Below are 26,913 nucleotides of genomic sequence, written 5' to 3' on the forward strand. Positions count from 1 at the left end.
TGAGCTGCACTGTCCTTCCTGTCCGTTGTCATTGGTTTACCCACAAGTTCTCCCACTCTCTTAATAAAGAGCACGTGTTTCCTGTAGAACATGAGTTTCCTAACTAGGTGGCAGAGTGGATTATTATACATCATTTTTTTCTCCTGAGGCTACGGATTGAACTAAGTGCCTTGTACAAGTTAGGTAAGCACTCTTACCAGTGAACTATAGTCCCAATCCTAGTTTGTTGTATTTAAATTATCTTTTAAATCTTTTTTCATCACTGTGACAAAATGTGTTCTTTACACATCTCAGTTATTTTATAGTACTCCTGTGAAACTCCTGTGTACAGAGTTAAATGATGTCAATTTTACATACAAAAATCAGGAAAGTTCATTTGCCAAACTAATAAATTCAACTGATGGGAAATTTATGATGAAAACCTTAGACTTCCTGGTTTATATCAAATGTGATATTAGAATCCTGTTATTTTAGGGCTGAGAATATAACTTGGTGTTTGAATTCTTGCTTATCTTTTATGGGAACTTGGGTTTTATCCTTAACACACATGTATATACACCATTTCCTAGAGTCCTATAACTTTTTGAATAGTTGAAACAAAGATATTTCTTCCTTTATTCTTCCTTTCACTTATTTATACTATTTTGAAGGAATACATGCAGAGTGTTGTTACTACCCTTTATATACTTACAAGTGAGGTTACTCCTCTAAAATTGAAAGTTTTATTATTTCTTTATAGAAAATACTTTTTCTTCTCCAGGTGATGGAGAAGATAACCGACCAGGAATGAGAGGGGGCCATCAGATGGTTATTGATGTTCAGACAGGTGAGTCACACTAGCAGTGTCCCAGCAGAGTTCTAAAGTATGGGTAGAGCTCCTCAGTCCATGCCAGAATCATTGGTCTGCATTTCAAATGCTTTATGAGAGTGGACACACTTCTCTTTCCATTTATGAGATAGGTTGAATGTTACTCATTAAACCAGATGGCAAAGAGAATAACTTTGATTGCATGCATGTCTGAAAGTTGACAGAGAGGAGGCTGCTGCCCAGCTGACCTTAGATACCCTAACAGAGATGCGTCCTTCACATGGTTCCACTTAGTACAAAACCAGTATTCGCTCAAGCAGTTTACTTTTCTAAGAGTATTTATACCATTTTGTTACTCTGTTGTGCTGACTCAGTACTTCGGAAATAAAAATATTTCTTTGGTAGATTGAGATTATTTTGTGACTAATTAGAAAAAATACAGTATGGATACAAAATCTTGACTATTTTCAAAAATGTTAGTAATAAGATTGACTATTTCACCTTTAACTACATATTAAATACATACAGTAACTTTTAGAACTTGAGACTCTTATTAGAGTCTCTTTGGAAAAGTTTTCTTTCAAGGTATAAGATTTTGTTTCCTAATTTGTGCGCCTCCTTGCAGATACTAGCCTACCATACAGAAGTAGGCTTGAATATGATGTAGCCTTTTAGGCATTTGTTTTTCAGTGTCAGAGCAACAAACATGCCTATTGTTTATTAAAGAGGCAAATTCTTGCTAATAATACACTGAAGGAAACTGTCTGAAAAAGACTCTTTAATTTTCTCAGCAAAATGCCCTTCATCCAACAGTGAGGTGACCTTGATACTTAAAGCCCACTTTCAACAGGCAGGAGTTTCAGGGTGCTTATTGAAGAACAATTAATAAAAACTCAGAGAGAGAAATTGGGGTTCAGCCTGAAGGTCAGAAAAGCAAAACAGCCAGCCACTGGCTCTTACCTCGACCTGAGTCCAAAATGGCGATCCTGTCTCCAGGAATCTCAGAATGAGACTGTTTCTGAGAGCTGTCTCTTCCCATTTTGTAATCCTCTCTAGGGCTGAGATTAAAGGTGACCAGTGGGTCTGTTTTACTTTCTGATCTTTAGGCAAGCTCTGTTTATTAAAACACAGTTGAAATGCCATTACAGTTTACTACTGTGCTATCTGTGGGAAAGAGACCATACATGACAGGGAAAAAACATATATGAGGAAAGAAGATAATTTAAAGATAATGTATGGGATTTGAAGGTGGAAAACAAAGATTCAAGTGATAAACAGATGTCATGACAGAACTTAGCGTGAACAATGTGACTGAAGATTGGAGTTATCAGAGGTCCTTATTGTGAAACTCAAAAGGTGAAGGTATAGATATCTTTTATACCATACTGTTTTATGCAATAGGGACAGAATTTCAGCAGGTTCTAAGAGGCCAGTGGCCGTATTGCCATTCCTGTTTGTCTAACTGTAGAAATTGTAGTTTGAAGAAGTATAGTGGGACAGCCAAGTGGTGATGGTGCACACCTTTAATCCCAGCACTCGGGAGGTAGAGGCAGGTGAATCTCTGTGATTTCGAGGCCAGCCTGGTCTAAAGATCTAGTTCCAGGACAGCTAGGGCTCTTACACAGAGAAACCCTGTCTCAAAAAACAAAAACAAAATAAAACAAAAAACAAACAAAAAAGTATAGTAGGAATCACTATTACAGTCATGTGATTTTAATTTTGTGTGCATATATTTTACACGCACACACACACACACCTGTGTGTCCCATGTTTGTGTTCGTGTACCCATACATAAGTTTTTGCGCATTTATGCATGTGTATGTGGAGACAAGTTGACATTGAAGTTTGTCAATCTCTCTCCCCTGTGTTGGGATTACAATCTACGTAGATAACCTGGCTTATTTAAGTGGGTGTTGGAATCAAACTCAGGTCCTTGTGTTTATGTGACAAGCACTCTACTGGCTGAGCCATCTTCTAGCCCCTGATTTTAATTTCTTCATGATGGCTACTATACTTGTAACCCTTTCATCTCAATCTCAACCTCCCTGCTCATTACTTGGTGAAAATTTAAAATACTGCATTAAATAATAATGGCAATTTTAGAGGAGATACATGCAGTTTTCCCCCACTCAGCATGATATCTGCTATTAGTTTGTTATACACATACTTTATTATTCTGAGGTATGATTCTTGTGTTCCTGGTTTCTTTGGGACTTTTATCATGAAGGTATGTTGAATTTTCTTAGATGCCTTCTCTGTATCTTATCTGTTAGGATAATCCTGTGACTTTTGCCCCCTTGATTCTATTTATATGTTGTATTTGCTAATTTGCATGTGTTGATACATCCTTGTATCCCTGGGATGAAACTGGCATGATTGTAGAATATAGTCTCTCAGTGTATTGATGAACTTAGTTTCCAAGACTTCCATTAAGGACTTTTACATGTATATTCATCTAGGATATATGTCTCTGGTTCTTTTCATTATTTCTTCATATTTGTACATCTACATGTATATATGGTGTACCTACCATGGTAGTGGATGGATATGCTACTTTGACCTACTGTATGTATGTCTGTTTTATTGATTGTAGTCCCTGAATCTAACACCTCTCCTTTTAATAGTCTTTAATTGTGTCTTGGATTTCATCTGTGGTCTAGGTAAAACAGTTTGTGTGGAGAGATTTTATTTCAATATGGATTGTCTTGTGTTAGGTTATTCTTCCTATGTGATTATTACTGAATTTAGGGAAAAAGCTCAGACAACACATACCTATCATTTGATGCCTGCAGACAAAGTTATTGGGGATTTGTCATTTAGAAGCTCTTTTCTATGCTTCTGAACCTTGAACTACTTACATTAAAGTGCTTTGAAACAAACACAAGACATATGTCTCAGTTTTTCTTGAAGTTTTTAATGAAGTGAATAAAGAGGACTTTGGGTTGTTAATTGTCATCAAACTTTCATGTGGCTATATTTGTACTTGTTTTTATTGTGTGTGTGATTCCTGTTAGGGTATCAGTATCAAGATGTGCCTATGAAAGTCAGGGGACAACTCTGTGGTCAGGGGAACTCAGGTCTTCAGGCGTTACCCACTGAGCCATCTCACTGTCTTCTTGTTGATACTTGATTTGTGTATGACGTTTGGCTTTTCTGTTAAACATATTTGATCTAGTCTGTAGTTTCAAAATGGACAGACTCATTTAATTATGAATAGTGTGCCATCTTGTGGAGGTTTATACAATCAGCAGTCTGATTTGCTCCTTAGAATAGAGTGATAGATATTTCTGTTAAGCACTTGAAGTAAAAAAGCCCATTTTATTTTACAAAAGGAGTGCAAATGGTGTATAAAAGGCCAAATTCTTTACTTATGTTAACATACCTTATTTTTAATTCAGGAACAATATGTAAATTGTACTACTAGGAGTAAATAGATCCATGACTTATGAGGTTCTGGTACCAAATGATCTATCCTTGTGCCAAAGAATAATGGTTGAATTGTAAGATTTATGGAGTAATAGTTGATGGATTGGTTGATGATTACCTGATGTGGTCTCTTAAATGAGATTGGCTTGAAATTTTGAAAATAGGCTACTGCTAACCATATTGCCACCATTCTCTCTAGTTTCCTGTGTCTTCCTTTTCAATCGTTCTGCAGCAAGTTCAGACTAACCGTTCTGCTTAAGATTGTTTTTAGTTCTTCAGTGTCTATGGAATTAAGTTTAGGCCATAATAATTGAACCTTGACCATGATCTAGTCACTGTCTGTCTTTTTAAACTTTCTGTCTGCCTACTACCTTTGTGTCCAAATTTTCTGTACATTTTCTGTAATTTAGTTATTCATCTTTGCAACTTCTTTGCATGCTTTGTATGATTTTAGTTTTCACTGTATCTTTACAAAAGATAAACATTTGAAAGATTAGGAAACTAGTGGTTAGGGAACTTTAGTGTCATACAGCTGTATGTATGTATGTATAGAGTCAAGATTGGGGCTACAATCTGCCCGACTTTGGAGTTTATGGCTTTTCAAACATTTTTGTTGTGTTGTTCTGTTTATGTTTCTTTGTTATTTTACTTTGCTTGAAAGGCTTTTTTTTCTGTCCCACATTCTACTGACCAGAAGACAAAGCCACATTCTGACTCCAGGACAGAGACTACTCTTACCACAAATCTGTCGAGTTCTCAGCCACATGTCCTCTTCCCCTTTAGGACACTTGTGCTTTTGCCGTTGCGTGGCACTTGGTCTATTCTGTGTTGTAGTGGCTTATGTTCCCTTAAGCACATATAGTTATGGCTAGACTGTAAGTTCTTCAAGGACAAGGGACTATTCCATTTCTTTCCATTTCCTACAGTCGTTTGTGAATTCAAATCAGTACTTTAAACTTATCAAATAGATATGCTAAAGGGCTAGGACAATGCATACCCATGCTAGCCTATATTCCTTTAAGCGGGAGAAATGAAAAGAAAAGTTTGCTTCTTGAAGAAGATTAGGTTCCTAGGCTATCCATGACATGTTTACAAGACTTGTGTGGGAGGGTATGGGTTTCCTGCTAGGATTTCAGCTTTTCCTCTTTCTACACCTTCTTCTTACCATAGTTCTCTCTAGACAACTGTATGGGTTAATCCTTTTTGTCTTTTGGTGGAGTAATGACACTGTTTGGTATTTATTTCTATATGACTTATCTTTGTGAGATTTAAGTGATGAGGTGATTTAATTAAAATTTTTGTTGCACTTTCTTTATTCAGGTAAATCAAAATATTAAGTTTCTACAAAATTCATTTAGCTTTATTATTGCTTCAGTTGGATCACAAAACATCCATGAACAGGAATAACATCTTTGCCTAATTCTTTTGGGATGCTTGCCCTGTGCCAGATTTTATTTTGCTCAGCTATCAATGAGGCTGTTGTGGAAATGTGGGTTTTCTTTGCTGTGAGAGTTTATGCGTACAAAGAGACCTGCTTTTCAGAAAGAACATTGAGAACTCAGAGCCCAAGAGAAAGGGTTATTAAAGTTAATGAACCAGGGTAACCTTATCCAGAGAGTGCCCAGAAGTACTATAAAACAAAAGGTCGATTGCTACTGCTATTTTTGTTATATGGGCCTCACTCTACAAGCTTCAGAAATTAGCAGGGTTAACTGCTGTTATAGTGAGGTCTTGGAAAATAATCTTAAGCCATATGAAAATTCTTTATTCTTTTTCCTATAAAATTACGTGTCTGGACATTATTGTATGTCATCTGGGAAAGTGTTATTTTAACTAATGATAATGGATTGTTTTATAGTTGTCAAATAAGATAGACTTTTATTTAAATAATTACCATTGTTTCATATTTTTACGGTACCAAAGGGATTCTAGGTCTTGGTTGGTTTGGAGTCTAGTACAGTAATACTGTTGTTACAGTGTCTGAGGTACTTAGGACTGAAAGGTAGCTGGAAGTTTGTTTGTTTTCCTTCTTTTTAAATAGAAATGTTTATTTTTGACAACTTGTATAACTTAAATCTGAGGAACCTCTGAACAGAATTTTGTAAATAAAAAATCTTAAGACTGAGGAAGATAAAGTTCTTGTGCTTGATCACTCTATTAATTTCTTGCCACTGTTACTAGATACCTCAGAAAAATAACTTAGGGGAAGAAAGTATTTTGGTTCATGATTTTAGTCCATTGTTGTAGGCATCATGGTGGCTAGGAAACAGAGAGAAGAAAGGAAGAAAGGGAGGGAGGGAGGGAGGGAGGGAGGGAGGGAGGGAGGGAGGGAGGGAAAATATTGCCCATTGTTCTAGTCAGGCAGTGGTTGCGCACACCGTCAATCCCAGCACTTGAGAGACAGAGGCAGGCAAATCTCAGTGAGTTTGAGACCAGCCTGGTCTACAAAACGAGTCCCAGGACAACCAGGAATGTTACACAGAGATACCCTGTCTTGAAAAACAGAGAGAGAGAGAGAGAGAGAGAGAGAGAGAGAGAGAGAGAAGAAAAAAAGGTTCAAAGTAGTGTTTCTGGCTGTGACTGAGCCTTTAAGAATGAGCCTGTAGGGGACAGAAGTTCAAATCCAAAATCGCTGCTAAGACACAGGACAAGCTCTTAAAAGTAAGCCTCTTTAAAATAAGTTAGATATATTTCTAACATAAAATGGCAGGATAGACATTTCCATTCTGGAGTGGAGGGATGGAGGCATAGAAATGTATCTGTAGCTCATGTCCAGCATCTGGGGTATGTGATGGTGTGAAATGAGAAAGAGACATGCATTTCAGAAACACCGTTGACAGTCCAGCTCTAAAAGTGGTTGCTTCCAACAATTTGATGGTTCCAACCCTCATGGCCTCTCTTTAAGGCTAGCTTTTCTTGTTGACGTGCAGCATTCCTCAGTATACATTCTATATTCCTGAAATCTCTTAACTTCCCTGCTATTCATTTCTGTCTTTGTCTTCATTCTTCCAGCTTCATGCATTTCCCTTTCAGGAACTCTATGCACGTATTGTCTCACTTCTCAGCCTAACTTTGAAATCTAATAGAAACCTTCATGACTCTGTGACTCTAGCATTCTGTATATCTGCAAAACCAACATCAGGTAAACTACACTGAAGTCTGTTGTTAGCTAAAGTGGGCTCAATGCCTGGGTAACCTAGCATGGTTAGTTAAATAATCTTTAGAAATAACTTCATAGGTGAGGTCAGAGTGCCCTAGAAGCACTGATTTCTCAATGAAAAGTCTTCTAATTTATTTCCTCTTTGCTATGGTGTTCATCTGGCCAATTCCTGAGGTGCTTCCATGTCATCTTTCCTATTGTCTCATTGAGAAGAAACTAGCTTCTTTAATTACTTGAAGCAGTTCACAAACCACGTCCTTCTTAGTTACAAATGTGTATACAGTTTTTCTAAACTAAGTTTTTCAAATCTTTCTATCTGCCTTTTGTTCTCAGTTTTCTCTGTAAACTAAAAGCAGCTAGCAGTGACCATGTCTTCTCACCTTCTGAGCTTCTGGAATTGCTGACTAAGCTCCATCTCTAGCATCCTAAGTATCGTCTACAAACTTTCTGCAAACCAATTCCAAAGAACCATATGGCCTTGGTTAGTCACCAGCAACAACCCTCCTTCTCTAGCATCAAATTTCTATATTATCAAAGCTTTTTGTGACTGTGACAAACAGTTTAGGCTTACATTTTTAGGGGGTTTTTATCTACCAGCATATGAAGGGGTTAGGAGAACTCATACCATTGTAGCCAGGAAAGAGGGCACGAGTGCCAGGACAGCATATTGTCTCACAGGTCTCACTCCTTGTGACCTGCCTCTTACAGCTAAGGCCTCCTCTCCAGAATAGTACCACCAGCTAGGACCAAATCTTCAAGAATAGCCTTTGGGGGGCATTTCATTTTCAGACCATAGTGTCCAGTTAGCAACTAGAACTGAGTCTTCCTCTAGTGGGTGGTTCTTACTCTGACAGCACTGAGGCATTTGTGAATGCTTCACTCGGAAAATTTACTTAAAATTATAAGTTATATGAAAACATGACAGAATCTTAGATGACAACCCAACTGTGAATGGAGTCCACATGTGGTTTTGAATTGTGTATCTTTATGGTTAGATGATAGCTACCATGAGTATAGTCTAAAAACACACACTTCAAAGGGTCAGTGGCTTGACAGTTTGTAATCAGTAGGTATAACATATTTACAGAGGGGGGATCATTTAACAAAAGCAGAGGCATTGTATAGGGAGGGATCTGTGATATGATATCAGGTATAAAAATTCACTGAGAAATATTTTGTGTATAAGTGCAATAGATACTTCAGAGTGACAAGATATTGATTTCTCAGAATATTAGGTTAATCTTTGAAAAAGAAGACTACTACAATATATTTGGGAAAATGTTAGCCCAATTTTCATGAGGTTACCATTGTTATGTATCAGTTTATTCTTAACTTTCAGCTAGTTTTAACCATTGCTTTGGCATTAGGGAGACATCACCTTTAATGTGATCCTTTCTCATTCCCCCCAGCAACAGCTACGTGTCCTCGTGTTACTCTTGAATTTTGCATTCCTTTAAATTTTGAGATTTTTAAGTTTTGAGTAACTCTGTCAGCCTTTAGTAGCTAAAACTTGGCTGCATTGTTAAGAAACTGGTAAATATAAATTGTACACGGTCCAATAGATCAGTTCTTAAACTGGCTGTACCAGATTCATCTGGGATACTTTAAAAATTCAAACTTTTTAGCCACTAAATAACTTTGGAATCAGAATCTTGGGGGACATGGCCTAGTGATCTGATTTTTAAATAAATTCGCAAAACATGTTTCTGCAGCAGTCTTTCCATATACTTAGGTTTAATGTGCTAAAGCACATTTTGAAAGCTATAAGTTTAATGATAATACTGTGAAAACAATGAAAAGTATCTTCTTAAATATTCTTTGAAACGAGTGAGTCTGGTCCTTAACTCTTGTCCCTGTGGCATTTTTTAATACATACCTTTTTGATTTTCATAGAGACTGTTTATTTGTTTGGTGGCTGGGATGGAACACAAGATCTTGCTGACTTCTGGGCATACAGTGTGAAGGAGAACCAGTGGACATGTATCTCTAGAGACACTGAGAAAGAGGCAAGTTCCTAGTCTTTTCATTCATGGGTATACACTGCTGCATGCTTGTTTCCTTCTCTGATGCTTCCCAGCAGTGGTAGTACAAAAGGATTTTGAAGAGAATAAATTGGATGTAAGAAATCTTGCATTTGAATTTCTATCCCTGGTTCATCAATTACTGGTGTAGCCAAGTCTCCTTTGTAGTATTAAATAGCAGTTTTTTTTAAATTTTAAGCTACTTTACCTTAGAAATATAATCATATAATTTCTTTTCGTGACTTAGCACTTTATTCTTGTTTCCAATGTTCATCCTGTTTTTTTATTTTATTTTTTTATTGCACTGGTGAGGATGGAACCTAAGCCTCAAAGTGCAGTATCACTGAACTAGTCTAGCCCCACCATCTTATTTGTATTTCCTCTGGGGAATGTGCTGTTGATGCTTTAGTTCTGCACTGTCTTGCTTTGCCGACATGCAAGTGTGTGCATCACATGCATGTCTGGGACCTTTTGTGGTCATTGGATCCCTAGGAACTGGAGTTATGAATGGTTGTGAGTTACCGTGTGAGTTCTAGGAAATGAACCCAGGTCCTTTGCAAGAGCAGCCAATATTCTTGACTGCTGATCCGTCCCTCCAGCCCCTTGTCTCATTTTGTCCATTTTGTCTCTACTTTGACCATTCACTATTTCACTGTACATTCATGTGCTACATAACAGTATTTAGCCATTGATAGTTCATGTACATGGTGGTGGGCTCATAAGATATTGTTTAGGCTATCACAGGCATATTTGTTTATGTAGATGTTGTATAGAATATTGGCACATGATGAAATTGCCTAACAATGCGTTTCTCAGGTTTAATCCTCATCATTAAGCTATACCTGTCAGTTTTCATAAGTGATATTTATTTTAATTGAAATAGTATCTATACATATATTTGTATTTGTGTCTATGTATGTATAAATGAAACATTTCTATAATGAAAATAGCTTTGTTTTATAGCCTTGAATTAAATGCTTACATGATTATATGCAGGGGAAAAGCAAATACTCATCTTTCCCCCAAAATTGTTGTAAAACTTTTACTGTATTCTTCATCTAAGCTAGTTCAGATTGTAGATTGGAAAATAAACTATAAGAAAAAAAGCAAAAGAGAAAAAGACCTAAGTCAAACCAACTGATTTTTGTTTAGGAAGACTGATTCAAAAGATCTGGTGGTGTGCCTTCAGTCTTTGAAAATGGAGTTCTTTCTTACTCAGTCTGTTCCAAGGCTTAATCATTTGGGTAATAATTATTTTTCCATAAAACCTTGACATTCTGATTTCTCTTTCTAATCCCAGGTACATAAAAATGGTCTTCCGTTTTCAGTGTTGAAGTATCATATTTTGAAATGGTTATTTCTGTCCTCAGCAAAAATAAAAGACATATCTAAAATCTCTTAATTTGTTTATTCTCAGCAGTTTTTGGATTGAGTTAATTATCTGTAACTAATTGTTCTTCTAGTAAGCATGGGCTTCATCTTAAAATCTTTCCTATTCATTGATTGTGTCAAACTTATGCCAAAGGTCCACTGATGTCAATACTGCATTTCAAATGTCCTTTTGTCTGTATTCTTTTGATGCTGCTTTTTTCTCTGTTTATCACTTTCCCTCTCTTCTCCTCTTCACTCCCTACTCTACCCAACTTATGAAATTGCCTAGACTGACCTTGACTTGTGATACTTCTTCCTGGAATTACAGGAATACATGACCATCTTAAGAGTTGCCTTAAGTTTGAGTCCAGTTGTGTCTATATAGGGAAGTTCCAAGTTAACCTGTGCCACACACCCAGATCCTGCCTTTAAAGAAACAAAATTAGTAAATGAATAATCTTTTAGAAACCTTTAATTTTTATCCTTGCTGAGTTTTCTTTAACATTAACCATTCATAGAACTCTAATGGCGTATAGTAGTAAGCATTTATTTGCTTCTGAGTCAGTGGGTTATCTGGATCATTCTGTTGGTAGGTGCCCTCATTTGGGAGACAGCTGTTGGCTAGTCTAAGGTTGCTTTAGCTGAGACTAAATGACTGTTTTACTTAATCATTTGCCTATTTGTAGGCTAACTGGGACTTGTTCTTACGACAAGGGCAGGTGTTGTGTGATATTTGTATACTGTGAAGATACATTGCTTTGATTGGTTTAATAAAGATCTGAACAGTCAATAGCTAGGCAGGAGGTATAGGGGCGATTTTGAGGCAAAGAGAGAAAGGAAGTAGGATATGAATCGAGGACGCCATCAAGAAAGATACAGATCGAGACACACAAAATGGGAGAGAGGTAAAAGCCACATGGTAAAATGTACATTAACAAAAATACGGGTTAATTTAAGTTATAAGAGCTAGTAGGAGCCAGGTGGTGGTAACACATGCCTTTAATCCCAGCACTCAGGAGGCAGAGGCAGGCAGATCTCTGTGAGTTCGAGGCCAGCCTGGTCTGCAGAGTTAGTTCCAGGACAGCTAGAACTGATACACAGAGAAACCCTGTCTCGAAAAACAAAAAATAAAACTAAACAACAACAAAAAAAGAAAGAAAGAAAAAAAGGAAGAAAGGGAGGGTGAGAGGGAGAGAAAGAAGAAAAATAGCTAGTGGACAAGCATAAACTAAGGCTGATCTTTCATAATTAATAAGTCTCCGTGTCATTATTTGTGAGCTGCTGACCCAAAGGAGAGTATGATTATAGGCAGGGCTGCCAGGGGATGAAATAGCCATGAACAGCCCACCAAAACCAAGTTTGTTTTTGTCTCATTTGTCAGAAAGAGTCAGATAACTAAGTCCATGTATCTATACATGTTATAAGGTATCTATACAAGAAAGTACAGGGAGGGGGATAAAACCCAAATAATAAAAGACATTGTACCTATCCCAATTTCTTTAATTTAGTGACAGCTTCCAGTTCTCATGCAAGTTTGATCTCCACCAGCTTGCCAGCCATATACCCTAACTGTGTGTGATGACTGCACGGACCATTTCTGCCGTTTTACAATGTCCTCACTTGTCTCATTTGCCAGCGTTCTCTCTGTGTTCTCAGTGAGATCGCCCATCTCCAGCTTCAGCCTGTATGCTCTTTAACACTCGGTTTAGACTTTCCTTGTTCAATATAGCCTGTCTTACAGCTCTCTAAGCAGAATTTAAACCACCTTTGGTGCGCTCACCTTTACCTGAAACTGGTTTGTATTCTTGTTTTCCCACCTAGACTCTGAATTCCTGATAGGCATAAATATATTATGTAGAATATGTATTTTTAAAGAAATAATAGATATCCTTTTGTAAATAACCAGATAAGGTCAATTAAGTAAAGAGTGGGTATTGGAGTAAAGCAAAGGAATGATGAGTGTACAATTCAGGAGAGGGTGTCCTGGGGTGAGGCTTTATGAGTAGTACAGATGTTTTGTGTTTTTGAGACATACATGATCTCACTAGATAAGGAAAACTGACCTCAAATTCAAGGCTATGCTCGAACTTCTCCTCCTCCTGGTTTTACATATTCTGTGCTGGGAATACGGGCATGCGTCATTGTGCCCCGCTCATTTTATTATTTTTTTATATTCTCTCTATAAATATAAATACACACACACACATACATTGTAACATGAAAAATGAAGTTGAACAGTGATTATTTTGATAACTTTTCTGTTATTTTGTAGGTAATAAAATGTTTCAGTACTGGAGCTCGGGTTTATTATAGTTTGTTACTTCTTCATATAGATGCCTGTGGCGGTTTGAATAAAAATGGCCTCCATATGCTAATAATTTGAATGTTTAGTCATCAGAGTGTAGCACTATTTGGGAAGGATTAGAAGGCATGGCCTTGTTGGAGGAAGTGTGTCTCTGGGGGTGGGCTTTGAAACCTCAAAGCCCATGCTATGCCCAGAATCAGTCTCAGTCTCAGTATCAGTGACTCTGTCTCTCTGTCTCTGTCTCTGTCTCTGTCTCTGTCTCTCTCTCACACACACACACATTTAAATTGTGTCTTTTGTTTTATTAAATGTCTCTAACTTCATTCCTAGGATTATTAAGCAATAAGAAATTAGGCAGGGCTCTTCTTACAGGATTTTACTTGTATTAGTGATTTTCAAATCTTAGAGTAGTAGGATTCCTTTGTGTATGTAAAAAAAAAACTTGCTAGTGTTTTCTTAATTTGTTTGGGTTATGTTTATTGAAAGTCACTATGTTAGAAATATCTTTAATATCTATCAATTAATTTACAAAAAACAGTTGTACATATTTTTGTTAAGATAGCTGTTTTTAAAAATGGCATTTTTTTAGATTTTTAGAGATACCTTTAATGACTGGGTTGGTCAAGGACAGCTAGATTCTTATATATTTATATATTTACTCTCTTAGAACATGTTTTACATGAAAAAAAATGAAGAAAATTGGACCACTTATAGATGTACCTAGGCAAGAGGATAGATCTTTAGCACCCATTCCAGGCAACTGCATATTGCTTTCTTTGAGCTCGTGTCCCAAATAGCATGTTTGTTTTTTAATGGTAGCTTGTCATGTGGACCATATTACATGTTCTTTGTACCTGCTGTGCTAAAATTCATTGGTCTGTTTGCTCATTGAATGGATTTTATCAAGCCTGTATATGCTTTTTCACTTATGATTTGGTTATTTGAAAAATACTGAGTCACTTCTAAATGTTGGCATATTTTATTATATGCTATCCCAAAATACATTTGTTCATATCATGATCAGTTTCAATAGAAAAGTCTTTGAACATTGAGAAGATGTCAAGATCAATGACAGTTTTCCACAATTCTGTTTATTTCTTTAAAAGGTGTATTATATCGTTGGCAACAGATTTTTTTCCATTTTACTTCAGTTTTCATGTTTTTTTTACTTTGAGAAAATTTCTGTCTTAATCATAATTTCTGAATAAGTATACTATTTGAATATTTGTTTTGTTTTCTGAGACAGGGTCTCACTAATGTAGGTGTGACTGTCCTGGAACTCACTATGTAGACCCAATCTGGCCTCAAACTCACAGAAATCTGCTTGCATCTGCTTCCTGAGTGCTGGGATTAATGGCGTATGCTACTATGCCCAACTGAATAAGATACTTTGATTAGTTACAATTGTTCTAATATAGACCATGAGAAAAACCTCTGTGTGAACTTGGAAATCCAAAAACTACACTCAATGCTTTTTGAGACAACCATTTTACACAAAATGGCCTTGTTTCATACTTTTAAAGTCAGTGTTTGATGTACTAGAAAGTAGTGGAAATAGTTGAGTCACATCTACTTCTGCATTCAGACTTTTAGTGTGTCAGAAAGTCATGTAGCCCCTGGGAACTTTGAGAATGAAGAGACAAATGTTTAAGTATTTTCATGGAAAGAACTTTGACCTTGTAGACTGTCTGGAGTGCCTCAAAGAGAGGCATTCATTTGTGTTATGCCATTTTACTAAATCCACTTACTATAATGAAGTGGGTGTGTGTGACTAGAGAGCTCGTTTACTCTTTCTCTTCATTTCCTCATGACTTCTGTTGTTTTCTGATGTCTTTCCATTTCACCAAGTTGACCTGGCGGAGCACTGGTAAATAGAGTTGGTGAGAATAAACATTCTTGACTCAGAACTTAGCTGTAGAACATGTATTTATTACTATTGAATGAGTGTACTATTTGGATATTTGTTGTTGTTTTATGAGACAGAATCTCACTAATGTAGCTTCATATTGTCTTCATCTTTTATAAGATTGAAGCATTTTTTTCTATTCCTGCTTTGCTTTGATTTTTTTATCATGAACATGTATTGAACTATGTCAGAACTTCCTTCTGTATTGCTATTAGAAATGGAATAGAACAGAGTTCAAATTGGAGTTTTTCTTTATGAGTTCTGAAATTTTTGTCTAAAATTAATAATAACTTTTTATATGGATGCTTGATAAAAATTTACCAGGGTAGATATCTGAGTCTGTTGTTATAGGAAGATTTTGAATGATAAATTCACTTTTTAGATGAAGGACTTTGCATTTTTGTGTCATGTCTCATGACATTTGATAGGTTATATTTTCTCAAAGACTGTGGCCATTTTATTTGCAATTTCATTTGCCAAATTTTTACATACACCTTTAACTATTGTCAAATTATACCTGTTTTTCTTAATAAACATTATTTTCCTTGTAATTTCTGTTATTCTTCAGTGATATCTCTGAGTTTATTTCTGATGTTGGTCGAATTTTCTCTTCCTTTATAAAAAAAACTAACATTTTCTATTTCTCGTTTTCTATTATCTGTTATCTTCATTTTTAATTTTTGTTCTCTCTAGGGTATAATTTACTTGTCATTTTAATGGTATTAGTGCTTTGACTGAAGCAAGAGGTGCTGTCTCTAATTTAAAATTAAATTTCATACTAATGGGAATATGGCATGGGCACACTGTGTATAACTCCATCTTTGTTCTAGAGATTACCTGATAATGGAATAAACTTTCCCCTAAATAATATTTCTACCTTACCTATGAAATCTTATCAAAAAAAACCCTTAAAACTTAAGTATTAGAATAATTTGTGTGACTAGGAAAGCGCAGATTGCACTCAGCTTACTTTCTTAATTGCTATTACTAATGTCAAGCCTTTTTCCTGTGTAATATTCCCACAATTAATCAAGTTACTTATATTATGTTGCTCCCCGTATGATATTGCTATTTTGTGTTCTGTTTGCTCCAGGACCTTATAGTGGTTTTTTTTTTTTTTTATTTCCTACAGATTACACCCAGTCTCCTGATAGCCATTCAGCAGGCTTCCTATTTTTCATCATCTCAGTCATGAGCATATAAATTTTATTAGCAGTTAGATTTTTGCTTATTTCTCTCTTCTGAGGAAAAAAAAACCCAATTGCTTGTTGAAGTGAAAAAAGATAGGGTTTTTATAGTGTTTTTAAATCTGGTTACAGTGGGGCTTAGATGTCATTATCACTTCCTCGTTTTCTAACTCTAGACAAGTAGTTTAGACTGTGAAGTAGTGATAATGAGTTCCTTATATAGAGAGTTTTTGTAAGGGATCCGTGAAGCACATCTATCCACAGTAATGTAAACAGGATTTAGCAAGTGTATAGGTTGGTTTTTGTCAACTTGACATAAACCTAGACATCTGGCGAGAGGAAATCTTAACTGAGAAAATGTGCTGGCAAGTTTTATATCAGCTTGAAACAAGCTATAGTCATTTGATGAATAACAGTCAAACCGAGGCAGCTGGTGTTGGCCTCTGGCCTACACACATGCACACACCTTATACATACATAGACCATACATGCACATTTTTTAAACTTCTTTTTTTTTCCCACAATACTTTTAAAGATCCAGTACGCCTTAAAGAAGATTTTTGATAGGGAATTGAACTGTGTTCATGGATATGAATATGTATATGATGCAATGGATGTTAAAACAAGTGCCAGCAAGTATAAAATAGTTATATTTTTTTTTCCTGGCAGATTTAAAGCATTTCTAGGGTAAAGTTTGTGTCTCCTACTGCTTCTTTTGCTTTTCTTTAGAGATTTATTATAAGTTTAATGAAAGACCCACATCAATTGCTTATGAGTTTTAATGAAATATATATAACAGAAGAGAACATTTCTGCTCTTTGCTTTTGACACTCCTATTTTCTTTCTACCCTTCTTTTTCCAGAATGGTCCCAGTGCCAGGTCGTGTCATAAAATGTGCATTGACATTCAACGGAGGCAAATCTACACGTTGGGCCGTTACTTGGATTCCTCTGTGAGGAACAGCAAGTCTCTAAAAAGTGACTTCTACCGTTACGACATTGACACCAATACCTGGATGTTGCTAAGTGAAGACACTGCTGCTGATGGTGGACCAAAACTGGTGTTTGACCATCAGGTTGGATGCAGTTAAATGATGGTAGAATTAACTAGTGCTGAGTAATTTTTGCTCTTAGAGGTCTACTTTAGAGTTTTTATGGTGTTAGCTAACTAATGACATTATTGGTCAGTAAAAAGATAATTATTTCAGGAAGTATAAGGTTATTATTACATACTATTGGTCGGCAAAAAGATAATTATTTCAGGAAGTGTAAGGTTATTATTACTTTTTTATTTTTGGTATAGGATAAATATTAAGCTGTTAATATTTACAGAATTGTTAACCTGTTTAAAACTTTAGTACAGCGAGTAGATGAAGCAATATTAGGAAAAACAAGTTTAGAGGTTTAAAAAATATATAAACTATAACAGTTCAGTTTACCCTGTTAATATTTTTTATTCTGTTTCCCTGAAATTTAAAATCATTTGCTAATAACTTTAAAATCTAGAGTTAGACTAAAATATACTTTGTCTTGTTTGTAAACAGAAATTTAAAACAAAGCTATGTAAAATTTGGCACATTTTAGATTAAGTTGAAACCCAGCATATAATGGTGTTATGAACAAGACAATTGTTTCTTAGACATCACTATCATAGTCAACAACAGCAGTAACTGCTTTGTTGTTCACATAGAAGTTTTACTCAGTTGACCTGTTTACAACAGTTTTCAGCCTGTGGGAGAGATAAGATCTGTTTTGCTTTATCAGCTGGCATTGTGATAGAGTTGTGCTGCTTTCCAGCTTTGGCCTAAAGTCTTAAACACTGCAGCTGAGTCCCTTGGCCTTTATTTATTGTTTCTTTATAGATTGTTTTGCTTTGCTTTGAAATGACCCTATTTTCATATTTTTGTTAATACATGACTGGTATAAAAGAATGATGAAGAAGAACTATATCCATCAAGTACTGAAGGTGAAAAATAAAAATGTTAGGATCCTCTGGTTGAGTTTGGAACTTGTACAGGGTCTTTATGGCTGAGTTTCCAAAGCCATGCTCATTCTTACTGACATCCTGTGTTGTTCTGGGAAAAAGAAGTCCAAGAAGTTAGGCTGATTCTGATTATCTAAGAACAGAATGTCAGCGCATGATATTGTTAGGGAACAGTTTATTCTTTTGATCAAAAATTGATAATATTTTACCAAAAATTACTGAATTTTGCAAAAATTACTTGTATGAGTTTGAAAATAGGAGAGCTATGGCATAGTCTGGCCATAGCTTACAGTTGTGTGTAGCATCTGTTTGTCTTGAGATTGAGAAATGCTCCTTGGAAGTTGACTACTGTTAAATAAATAATACTAAGTTTTCAACTGGTCACTTGGTATAAGAGAACCAGGGAGATGGAAAAACCAGAATTTGGTCCTAATTCAGCCTAACAATTATACTTTTATGATGCTGAGCAGGCAGCAACCTGTCTAAGCCTCCAGTGTACATGTGATTTCATGTATATAAAGCTGCAAGTTAGAACTTACTAACTCGTGTTCATGACACTCCAAACATTATTTGTTGTGCCATGATGTTTTAGGGTTTCATAGTTAACATTCAAAATGTAGAAGGATGAGGGAAAGATAAAGACATACTTAAAAATTATTGTTTCCATTTTGAATATTAACCTTAAAGGAATTGAAGTTAAAAGATCTGTATTTCTGGTGAGCATATGGCAGCTTAGCTCTCAGACTTTCCATGTTGTTGTTTTGCTTAGTTTTCAAGAACAGCAAGAATTCCAACAGAAAGGTTTTTAAAAAACCATATGTAAATCACGTGTCCAGAAAAACTGGGAGCCAGAGAAAGGCCATAATATCCCCAAGTTTAATTTAAAAAAAGAAAAGAAAAAAAGAAAAATCTGGTACGTGTGCTAATGCCCACACTGTGCAGTGAAGACACTTGAGATATGGGTGGGCGGGAACCCTGCAGAGGTACAGCAGAATCCTGAGTGGCAAGAACAGAGCAATAACAGGGGAGGCAGAGCATTAACCAGTAGCAGTGTCAGAAAGCCCAACAGGTTTAAGAGAACAGTGTATTCTAAAAAGAAAACGTACTTTGATAGGTGGGGGCACTGGCTTCCTTTGCCAGTGAGCTAGGGAAATTCAGATCGTGAGAACCAGTCAGTAAGATTGGGTGAAGGTGCTTATTGCCAAGTTTGGACTCTAGCAACGACAGCATGAAAGCTGGTGGCTCAAACTTGCCAGCCAGCTAGCTACCTCTAAAGTGTATGAATAACACTAAATTTAAAACATTATTTTTAGTCAGACAGAGTTATTAATCCACTTAGAACTAAAAGGAGACTGTTTGTATATCTACTTTGCTGTTGTTTTGGCTTTATATCACTGTGATAAAATATCTGAGGCACTTATAAAGAGAAAAGACGAGCCGGGAGGTGGTGGCGCACGCCTTTAATCCCAGCACTTCGGAGGCAGAGGCAGGCAGATCTCTGTGAGTTCGAGGTCAGCCTGGTGTACAAGAGCTAGTTCCAGGATGGACTCCAAAGCTACAGAAAAACCCTGTCTCAAAAAATAAACAGACACAATAAAAACAAAACAAATGGAAAAAAAAACAAAGAAAAAGAAAAGACATATTTTGGTTCATAGTTGTAGAGCGTCTAAGGTCAGGTGGCTCTATAGCTTTGGGATTAAGGTAAGGGCATACATTAGTACAGTCATGTGTCAGAACCAGACTACTTATGTGAACAGGTGCACAGAAGAGAAGGACAGACCGAGTCTCACAGTCTTTGCATTCACAGTCTTAATGGTCGAATGATCTTCCAAAGGCTACACCGCTGAAAAGTCTATAGCATTTGTCAGTAGTGCCACCATGGTGCCGCACTATTAGCATATTCACCTTTGCGAGACTGTAGCAAGTGCCAAGAGACAAAAGAGCAATGTTTTAAAAGGTGTTCAAGGAAAGATAGTGTGAACCAGATTTTCAAGATCTGACCAAACTGCCTTTTAAATATAAACACTTTTAGAAATTACTAGGGCCAGGAGTTGGTAACATACTCCTTTAATCCCAGTACTCAGGAGGCAGAGGCAGGCTGATCTCTGTGAGTTCAAGGCCAACCTGGTCCAAATAGCGAGTTCCAGGACAGCCAGTGCTACAAAGAGAAACCCTGTCTTGAAAAACAAAACAAAAAATTGAAGATCTCAGTGTCTCGGCCTCCTTTCTGGACCAAGTAATTGACAGGGCAAAACATACTTTCAGTGACCTCCTTACAAGGATCTGCAGGGAGGAGAGCGCGTTAGACACGGTGCTGAGCAGCAGAAGCAGCAGCAGCAGTGCAGGGAGCTTTCCTGAAGGTAGATCAGCTCCCACCAGGGGAACTCAGGATTTGGCTTAATACTGCAAAGCCTGAGGGGTAAAAGCCAAGAAGACTTTATGCCCTAAACAAATATTAAGTTATGTGTTAGGGACTAAATAACAGGGGAATCCTCTAGTCTGATGAAGTATCAATAACCTGTGATAATTTGTAAAATGTAGAAAAAGAAAATTGGTCTGTCTACTTCTTATTGGGCTTTAGGAATTATGTAACTTGACAGAGTAGATAGTTTTCCAGCTTTTAAATCACTTAGGGTATTTTGTTTGTTTATTTGTGGATTTTTGAGACAGGTTCTCATTTTGTAGCCCTAACTGTCCTGAAACTCACTATGAAGACCAGCAAACTCAAAGACATTTGCTTTAGCTCCTGAGTGCTGAGATTAAAGGCCTATGCCACCACATCCACTAGTCTTTCAAATGGATGTACAAATTTTTATGAAAATATCACCATTTGTCATAAGTTTTTATAACCATTTTTCAAGACATTAAAAACTATAAAACAGAGCCTGGAGATGACTGGACAGTTAAGAGCATGTGCTACTGTTACAGAGGACCCACGTTCAGTTTCGAGCCCCATGCCCAAAGTCCCACAACTACCTGTAACTACAGCTCCAGGGGATCTGACACCTTCTTTTGAGCTGCTGGGGCACCTTGCATACATGTGCACATGCGCATGCATAGACAGGCACACATATGCATGATTTAAAATAAATGCTTAAAGTATAGAATAAAAAATTAAACAAAAACAAAAAAGTGAAGAAATTTAAACTGGGTAAACAGCATTAAGATGCCTAGAGTGATTAAAATTTGTTGATAATTGACCCTTATTAAGAAATAAATAGACCAGGATGTGATGGCACACACCTTTAATCTCAGCACCCAGGAGTCAGAGACAGGCTGATATCTGTAAATTCAAGGCCAGCCTGGTCTACAGAATGAGTTCTAGGACAGCCAAGACTGCTACTCAGAGAAACCCTGTCTCGGAAAAACAAACAAATTAAAAACTATGTCCCTTAGTACAGGAGTATATAGTATATAAATAAAGTTATCCCTATTTCATGTCCTGTATGCTGGAAGTATGGAGAAGAATCTTCATGCTGATACCCGCTCCTCCTGTTTTTTATGAATTAGCAAAATAAAAAATGTGTATATGTAGCCCTGATGACAGTTATGAATGCTACACCAAAAACCACCAGAAGGAAAGAGCAACACCAGGCTATATAGAGACCTGTCTCAAATTATCTCTCTCTCTTTGCTAGAATCTTCCTTTTTTGAAGTGCTTTTTTTTTTTATTGGCTTTTAAAAATTAAAGAGTATTTCTATGACAAAAGCAGTTTGGTGGAAGAAGAGACTCAAACTTGTAACAACTAGTACTGTGCTTCACTGAGAGTGCAGCTATTTTGTGTTCATACTAGATTCTTCAATTGGAAATGCTCCTTGCTTTGATATCTGAACTCCAGCTTGACTTTGAGATAGAATTGGATTGTTACTATTTTCTGACAAACAGCCGTTTCCTCATATGTTGTTTTGTGGAAGGCTATATTTTTGCTTTAAGGAGTGTAAAAATCAAGGTTGGCTTGCATTGCATCGCTTAAAATTAAATTAATAGGGTAAAAGAGACAGTTCTTCACCCTATGGTATGGAAGTCAGTCTGGAGGCAAGTCTTTTGATTTTGAGACAGGGTTTCTGTGTGTAGCCCTGGCTCTTCTGGAACTCATTCTGCAGACAATGCTAGCTGTCCTGGAACTTATTCTGCAGACAAGGCTGACCTTGAATTCTGAGATCCACTTGCCTTTGCCTCCCAAGTGCTGTGCTTAAAGGTGGCACCACTTCCCGGCTTGTTGCATTATTTTATAATATGAAGCGTTTTGTAAAATAATTGTAGAGGTTCGTTTAGCTGAATCATTCTAGTTTGCAGGTTGGGTATCTGCTCTCTTGCCAAACAAGTAACAAGTAAGATACTTCCCTCTAAGGAGAATGGAGAGGAGTGTATGATCACAGTTCATCCATAGAGTTATGATCAGTGTGCACTGTTAGTAAAACCCATGATTCATCGTTGACTCTGGTAAAAATCATGTACCATAGCATCAAGAAAATGAAGTTACTTAACTCAGTATATTCATTTTTATTGGGGTAAATGAAAATTGAAAAGGTATAATGTGTGTGTACAATAATTAAGAGATGTATTTAGTATCATTAAGAGCAAAATTCAGGATTTCTTTGAGGATGTGAAAACATACATACTGATTTCATTTTGGCACATAGGACAGGAACAAACTAAAACTGTTCAATCTGTTGCTTTGTTCTCATAGATGTGCATGGACTCAGAAAAACATATGATCTACACCTTCGGTGGTAGAATTTTGACATGTAATGGCAGCGTAGATGACAGCAGAGCTAGTGAACCACAATTCAGTGGTTTGTTTGCGTTCAACTGCCAGTGTCAAACCTGGAAACTTCTTCGGGAGGACTCCTGTAATGCTGGCCCTGAGGACATCCAATCTCGAATTGGACATTGCATGCTGTTCCACTCAGTAAGACTATTCTGTGTCTTGTGTACCTTTATAGGAATAAATCAGTAAGAAAGCAAAGTTTTCCACTAGAAATGAACATTAGCAGTGAGCTGTCATTTAGTCATTTCCGTCAACCTAGGAACTCCTAAGTGATTATGACCTGAAGATAAAGGTAGGCACTCTATTCCCTAATTTACTGGCTACCTAGCTGTTGGATAGTTAGCTCTCTTTTTTAGGACTTAACCATTTGCAAACTTTTCTTAGCAGTTAGGTAGATAATTTTGAATTACTTTTCCTGTTACTACTCTCAATTAATTACATACTGATTATATAGAATTAGAAAAAGAGTTTACTGACAAAAACAAATTTTCCTTAGCTTTTTGAAATAGATGATCCTTTTTTCTGTGAACAAAGTATTAACACATGTTATATAACTTGCATGTTTTAAAATGTTCTTTAGGGCTGGAGAGATGGTTCAGAGGTTAAGAGCACTGACTGCTCCTCCAGAGGTCCTGAGGTCAATTCCCAGCAACCACATGGTGGCTCACAACCATCTGTAATGAGACTTGGTGCCTTCCTTGCCAGCAGTACATTGTATGCTTAATAAATAAATAAATCTTTAAAAAAAATAAAATAAAATGTTCTTTATATGAAGTACAAAGGAGATAATAGTGAATTTCAGTGTACATATCTGTCAGTTTGGTCAGTAAACAGTCTGTGTTTTTAATATATCTCCTTTAATTACATTCCCTATTATTTTTAGAGCTTATTACATTTTATTACTCAGGAAGACCTCAGCTAAAATCTTTCATATCTTTGAGCTATGCATCCACAGATTCAAGCAATCATGAACAGAAAATATTTTTAAAATTTTTTTTGTCTCTACTGAATGTGTATAGACTTTTTTTTTAAAAAAACAAACAACCTTTATTTATTAAAAACTGCTATCATGTCCTACAGTCTATACTAGGTATTAAAACTAATGTAGAGATGATTTAAAGTACATTAAGAGGATATATGTATGTTATATACAAATCCTCAGGGATTTTGGGGCCACCCGATTTGTGAATCAGAATGAGGACCTGTGCTGATACTGAGGGACAATTGCATCTATAAATGATACTAGAGTGTATGACAGACAGATACAAACTTTTAAAAATGGTGTTACTGTTATCATAATCACACAGTCGAGCAGTTTATTAATATTATATAATGCTGGTCTTCATTCATGTTGTTCTCCTGTTCAGAACTGGCTTGTTCAGGTCCGGATCAGGGTGCACCTGTGCACTGTTGTGTCTCTTTCTTTGCTCCACACTCTCTTCGTTCTGAGTTTTTACATATCTGCAGTGTTTTCTATTCTAACTTCTCTGATTGCATTATTTAGTGTGGTTCTCTATCATATTTTTTATAAACTAGTCGTTTCTATCTGGAGACTTGATTTATAGTCGCTATCCTTTCAGGGAAGCCAGGAAGAGACACACCAACACTTTAGTACTACTCTGACTGATCGTAGGGTGTCAGGAGGCACCTAATGATGTCATGTTTCTTGTGTATATTAGTGAGTTTAGGCATTATTAGTTTGAGTGATCAATTATGAAATTTCCTGTAACTTTTACCTATTGATATTCAATGGATATTCATTGTCTAGATTTCATTAGTTATTGCAAAATGGTGATTTTTCTGGTATTATTGTTTCTTCTACACTTACTAACTGTAATTTTTTGGGGGGAGGGTTGGTTTTTTTTTGATTTTTGGTGTTTTGAGACAGGATTTCTCTGTGTAACAGCCCTAGCTGTCCTGGAACTAGCTCTTGTAGACCAGGCTGTCCTCGAACTCACAGAGATTCGCCTGCCTCTGCCTCCTGAGTGCTGGGCTTAAAGATATGTGGCTATTTTTGGTTTTGTTTTTTTTTTAAAAAAAAAAAAAAGAACAACAAAACATCCTCTTTATGTCATGACTTGTTTGGTTACTCTAAAATGAAACCATATGATTCTTGGGCCAGACCTAATGATGCACACTTGTGATCCCAGCACCTTGGAGACTAAGGCAGACCATGAGTTTGAGATCAACCTGGGCTATGCACAGCATAGCATAGAAAAATCTTGTCTTAAAAAAACTAAATGAATTGTTGGGTGTGGTAGTACATGCCTTTAATATGAACAGAGGCAGTGGGAACCTGTGTGAGTTTGAGGCCACTCAGGTCGGCCAGAGCTTTGTAGTAAGACTCTATCTCAAATAAATAAATCTAAGTGAATGGATAGATATCTGATTGTTTTGTTGATTTGCATGTTAATGAATTCAGTTTCCAAAGTTAACCAGTGAGGTAGTAAAAAGCATTGTAATTATGAGCTCATGAATTTTTTTATATACATCACACTTTAAATTCAGTGTTGCTATTTTTTTCAGTTTTGTTTTTTGTCTTTGGCCAGTAGGGTCCTCTACACACACACACACACACACACACACACACACACACACACACACACACACACACACACACTTTTTGCTAAAACAAAGGACAAATCATGAGTTCTCACTGGTAAATCTAATTCAAATTAAGTTTTTGTTTGTTTGTTTTACTTAGTCACTTTGGTTTTTGTACTTGTTTATCTTTTAAGGCCAAAGTCTTATTTGTGTTACATTACTTGTTTTGTCAAAGCTAACAGCAAAATCACTAGTATTTGCAAAATTAAAATTGTTTCCAGTTTAATTTTTAATTTAGTACTTAGACTATAAGGATATATTATCAAAAAAACTGAATTAAAAATTAGTATTATACTTCTGATTGTGGTGAGAATTCCGTATACATAAAGTCATAGCTTTATATACAGATAGTTTTTTCATTTTTGCTTGTTTTTAAATTCAATGTTCTATAAAAATATACATATATGGTTATAAAATAAAACTAAGTCAAGGTACTTTTGTAAATAGCTCTGTGTTTTATTTCAAGCACAAGAAGGGGTTGTCTTTCATTATGTTTTGATTTATCCAATGACATTTCTTGCTTGCTCGCTTATGCTCCCTTTTGCTCTCTCACAGTCATACAAAGGCAGCAGCCCTTGCTGTTTGTCCTAATAGGTGGTGTGCAGTGCCTGTTGTAGCGTGAAGAGAGCTGCCTCTCTCCTCCTCATCCAAGCAAAGGAAAGTTATGTGGGATCTCTCAGGAAACTACTGTTAGAGAGATGGAAAGTTGGAAAGATCATTCTGAATTCTTCATTGGAAATGACAACTCCCTTCCTTTTTTCTTTCTTTTTTTTTTATGTAGAAAAATCGTTGCCTATATGTCTTTGGTGGCCAGCGATCTAAGACCTATTTGAATGATTTCTTTAGTTATGATGTGGACTCTGATCATGTAGACATAATTTCAGACGGCACCAAGAAAGACTCTGGAATGGGTAAGAATATAGACTATCTCTCTCTCGTGCTCTAAATACATTTTTTTTTTCTTGACAGGGTTTCTTGTAGCTTTGGGGCCTGTCCTGAAACTAGCTCTGTAGACCAGGCTGGCCTCAAACTTACAGAGATCTCTGCCTCCCAAGTGCTGGAATTAAAGGCGTACACCACCACTGCCTGGCACTCTAACTACTTTTTATAGAAAACTGATGTCCATTTTCTTCTCTTTCTAACTGTCCTTCATACTCTCTTTACTTCTTTAATTGAAATAATTCTGAATAAGAGGATTAAAACTCTCTAATTTCATTTGTTTAAAAATGTGATTTACTATTTCTTTTAAGCAGAAATGCAAGTTTCTGAAGTTAACGTGTGTGTGTGTGTGTGTGTGTGTGTGTGTGTGTGTGTGTGTGAGATCGAGATCTTAAGAAGTATTCTGCACTTGCTGATGCTGTCTACTTGTT

General features: G+C 36.4%; 1 protein-coding gene across 1 annotated transcript in view; it reads left to right on the forward strand.

Annotated features, from left to right (window-relative positions):
• The window catches only part of Mkln1 (muskelin 1), a 109,562-nt gene that overhangs the window by 55,259 nt on the left and 27,390 nt on the right, over positions 1-26,913 (forward strand). The window contains exons 8-12 of the mRNA XM_085683695.2: positions 761-826; positions 9,288-9,400; positions 17,047-17,259; positions 22,859-23,080; positions 26,325-26,454. Of these exons, the coding sequence (XP_085539821.1) occupies positions 761-826; positions 9,288-9,400; positions 17,047-17,259; positions 22,859-23,080; positions 26,325-26,454 (744 nt within the window). The remainder of the gene's footprint in view (positions 1-760; positions 827-9,287; positions 9,401-17,046; positions 17,260-22,858; positions 23,081-26,324; positions 26,455-26,913) is intronic.

The sequence above is a fragment of the Myodes glareolus genome, chromosome 25 (assembly GCF_982192425.1).
Source record: "Myodes glareolus chromosome 25, mMyoGla1.1, whole genome shotgun sequence".
NCBI classification, from domain to species: Eukaryota; Metazoa; Chordata; class Mammalia; order Rodentia; family Cricetidae; genus Myodes; species Myodes glareolus.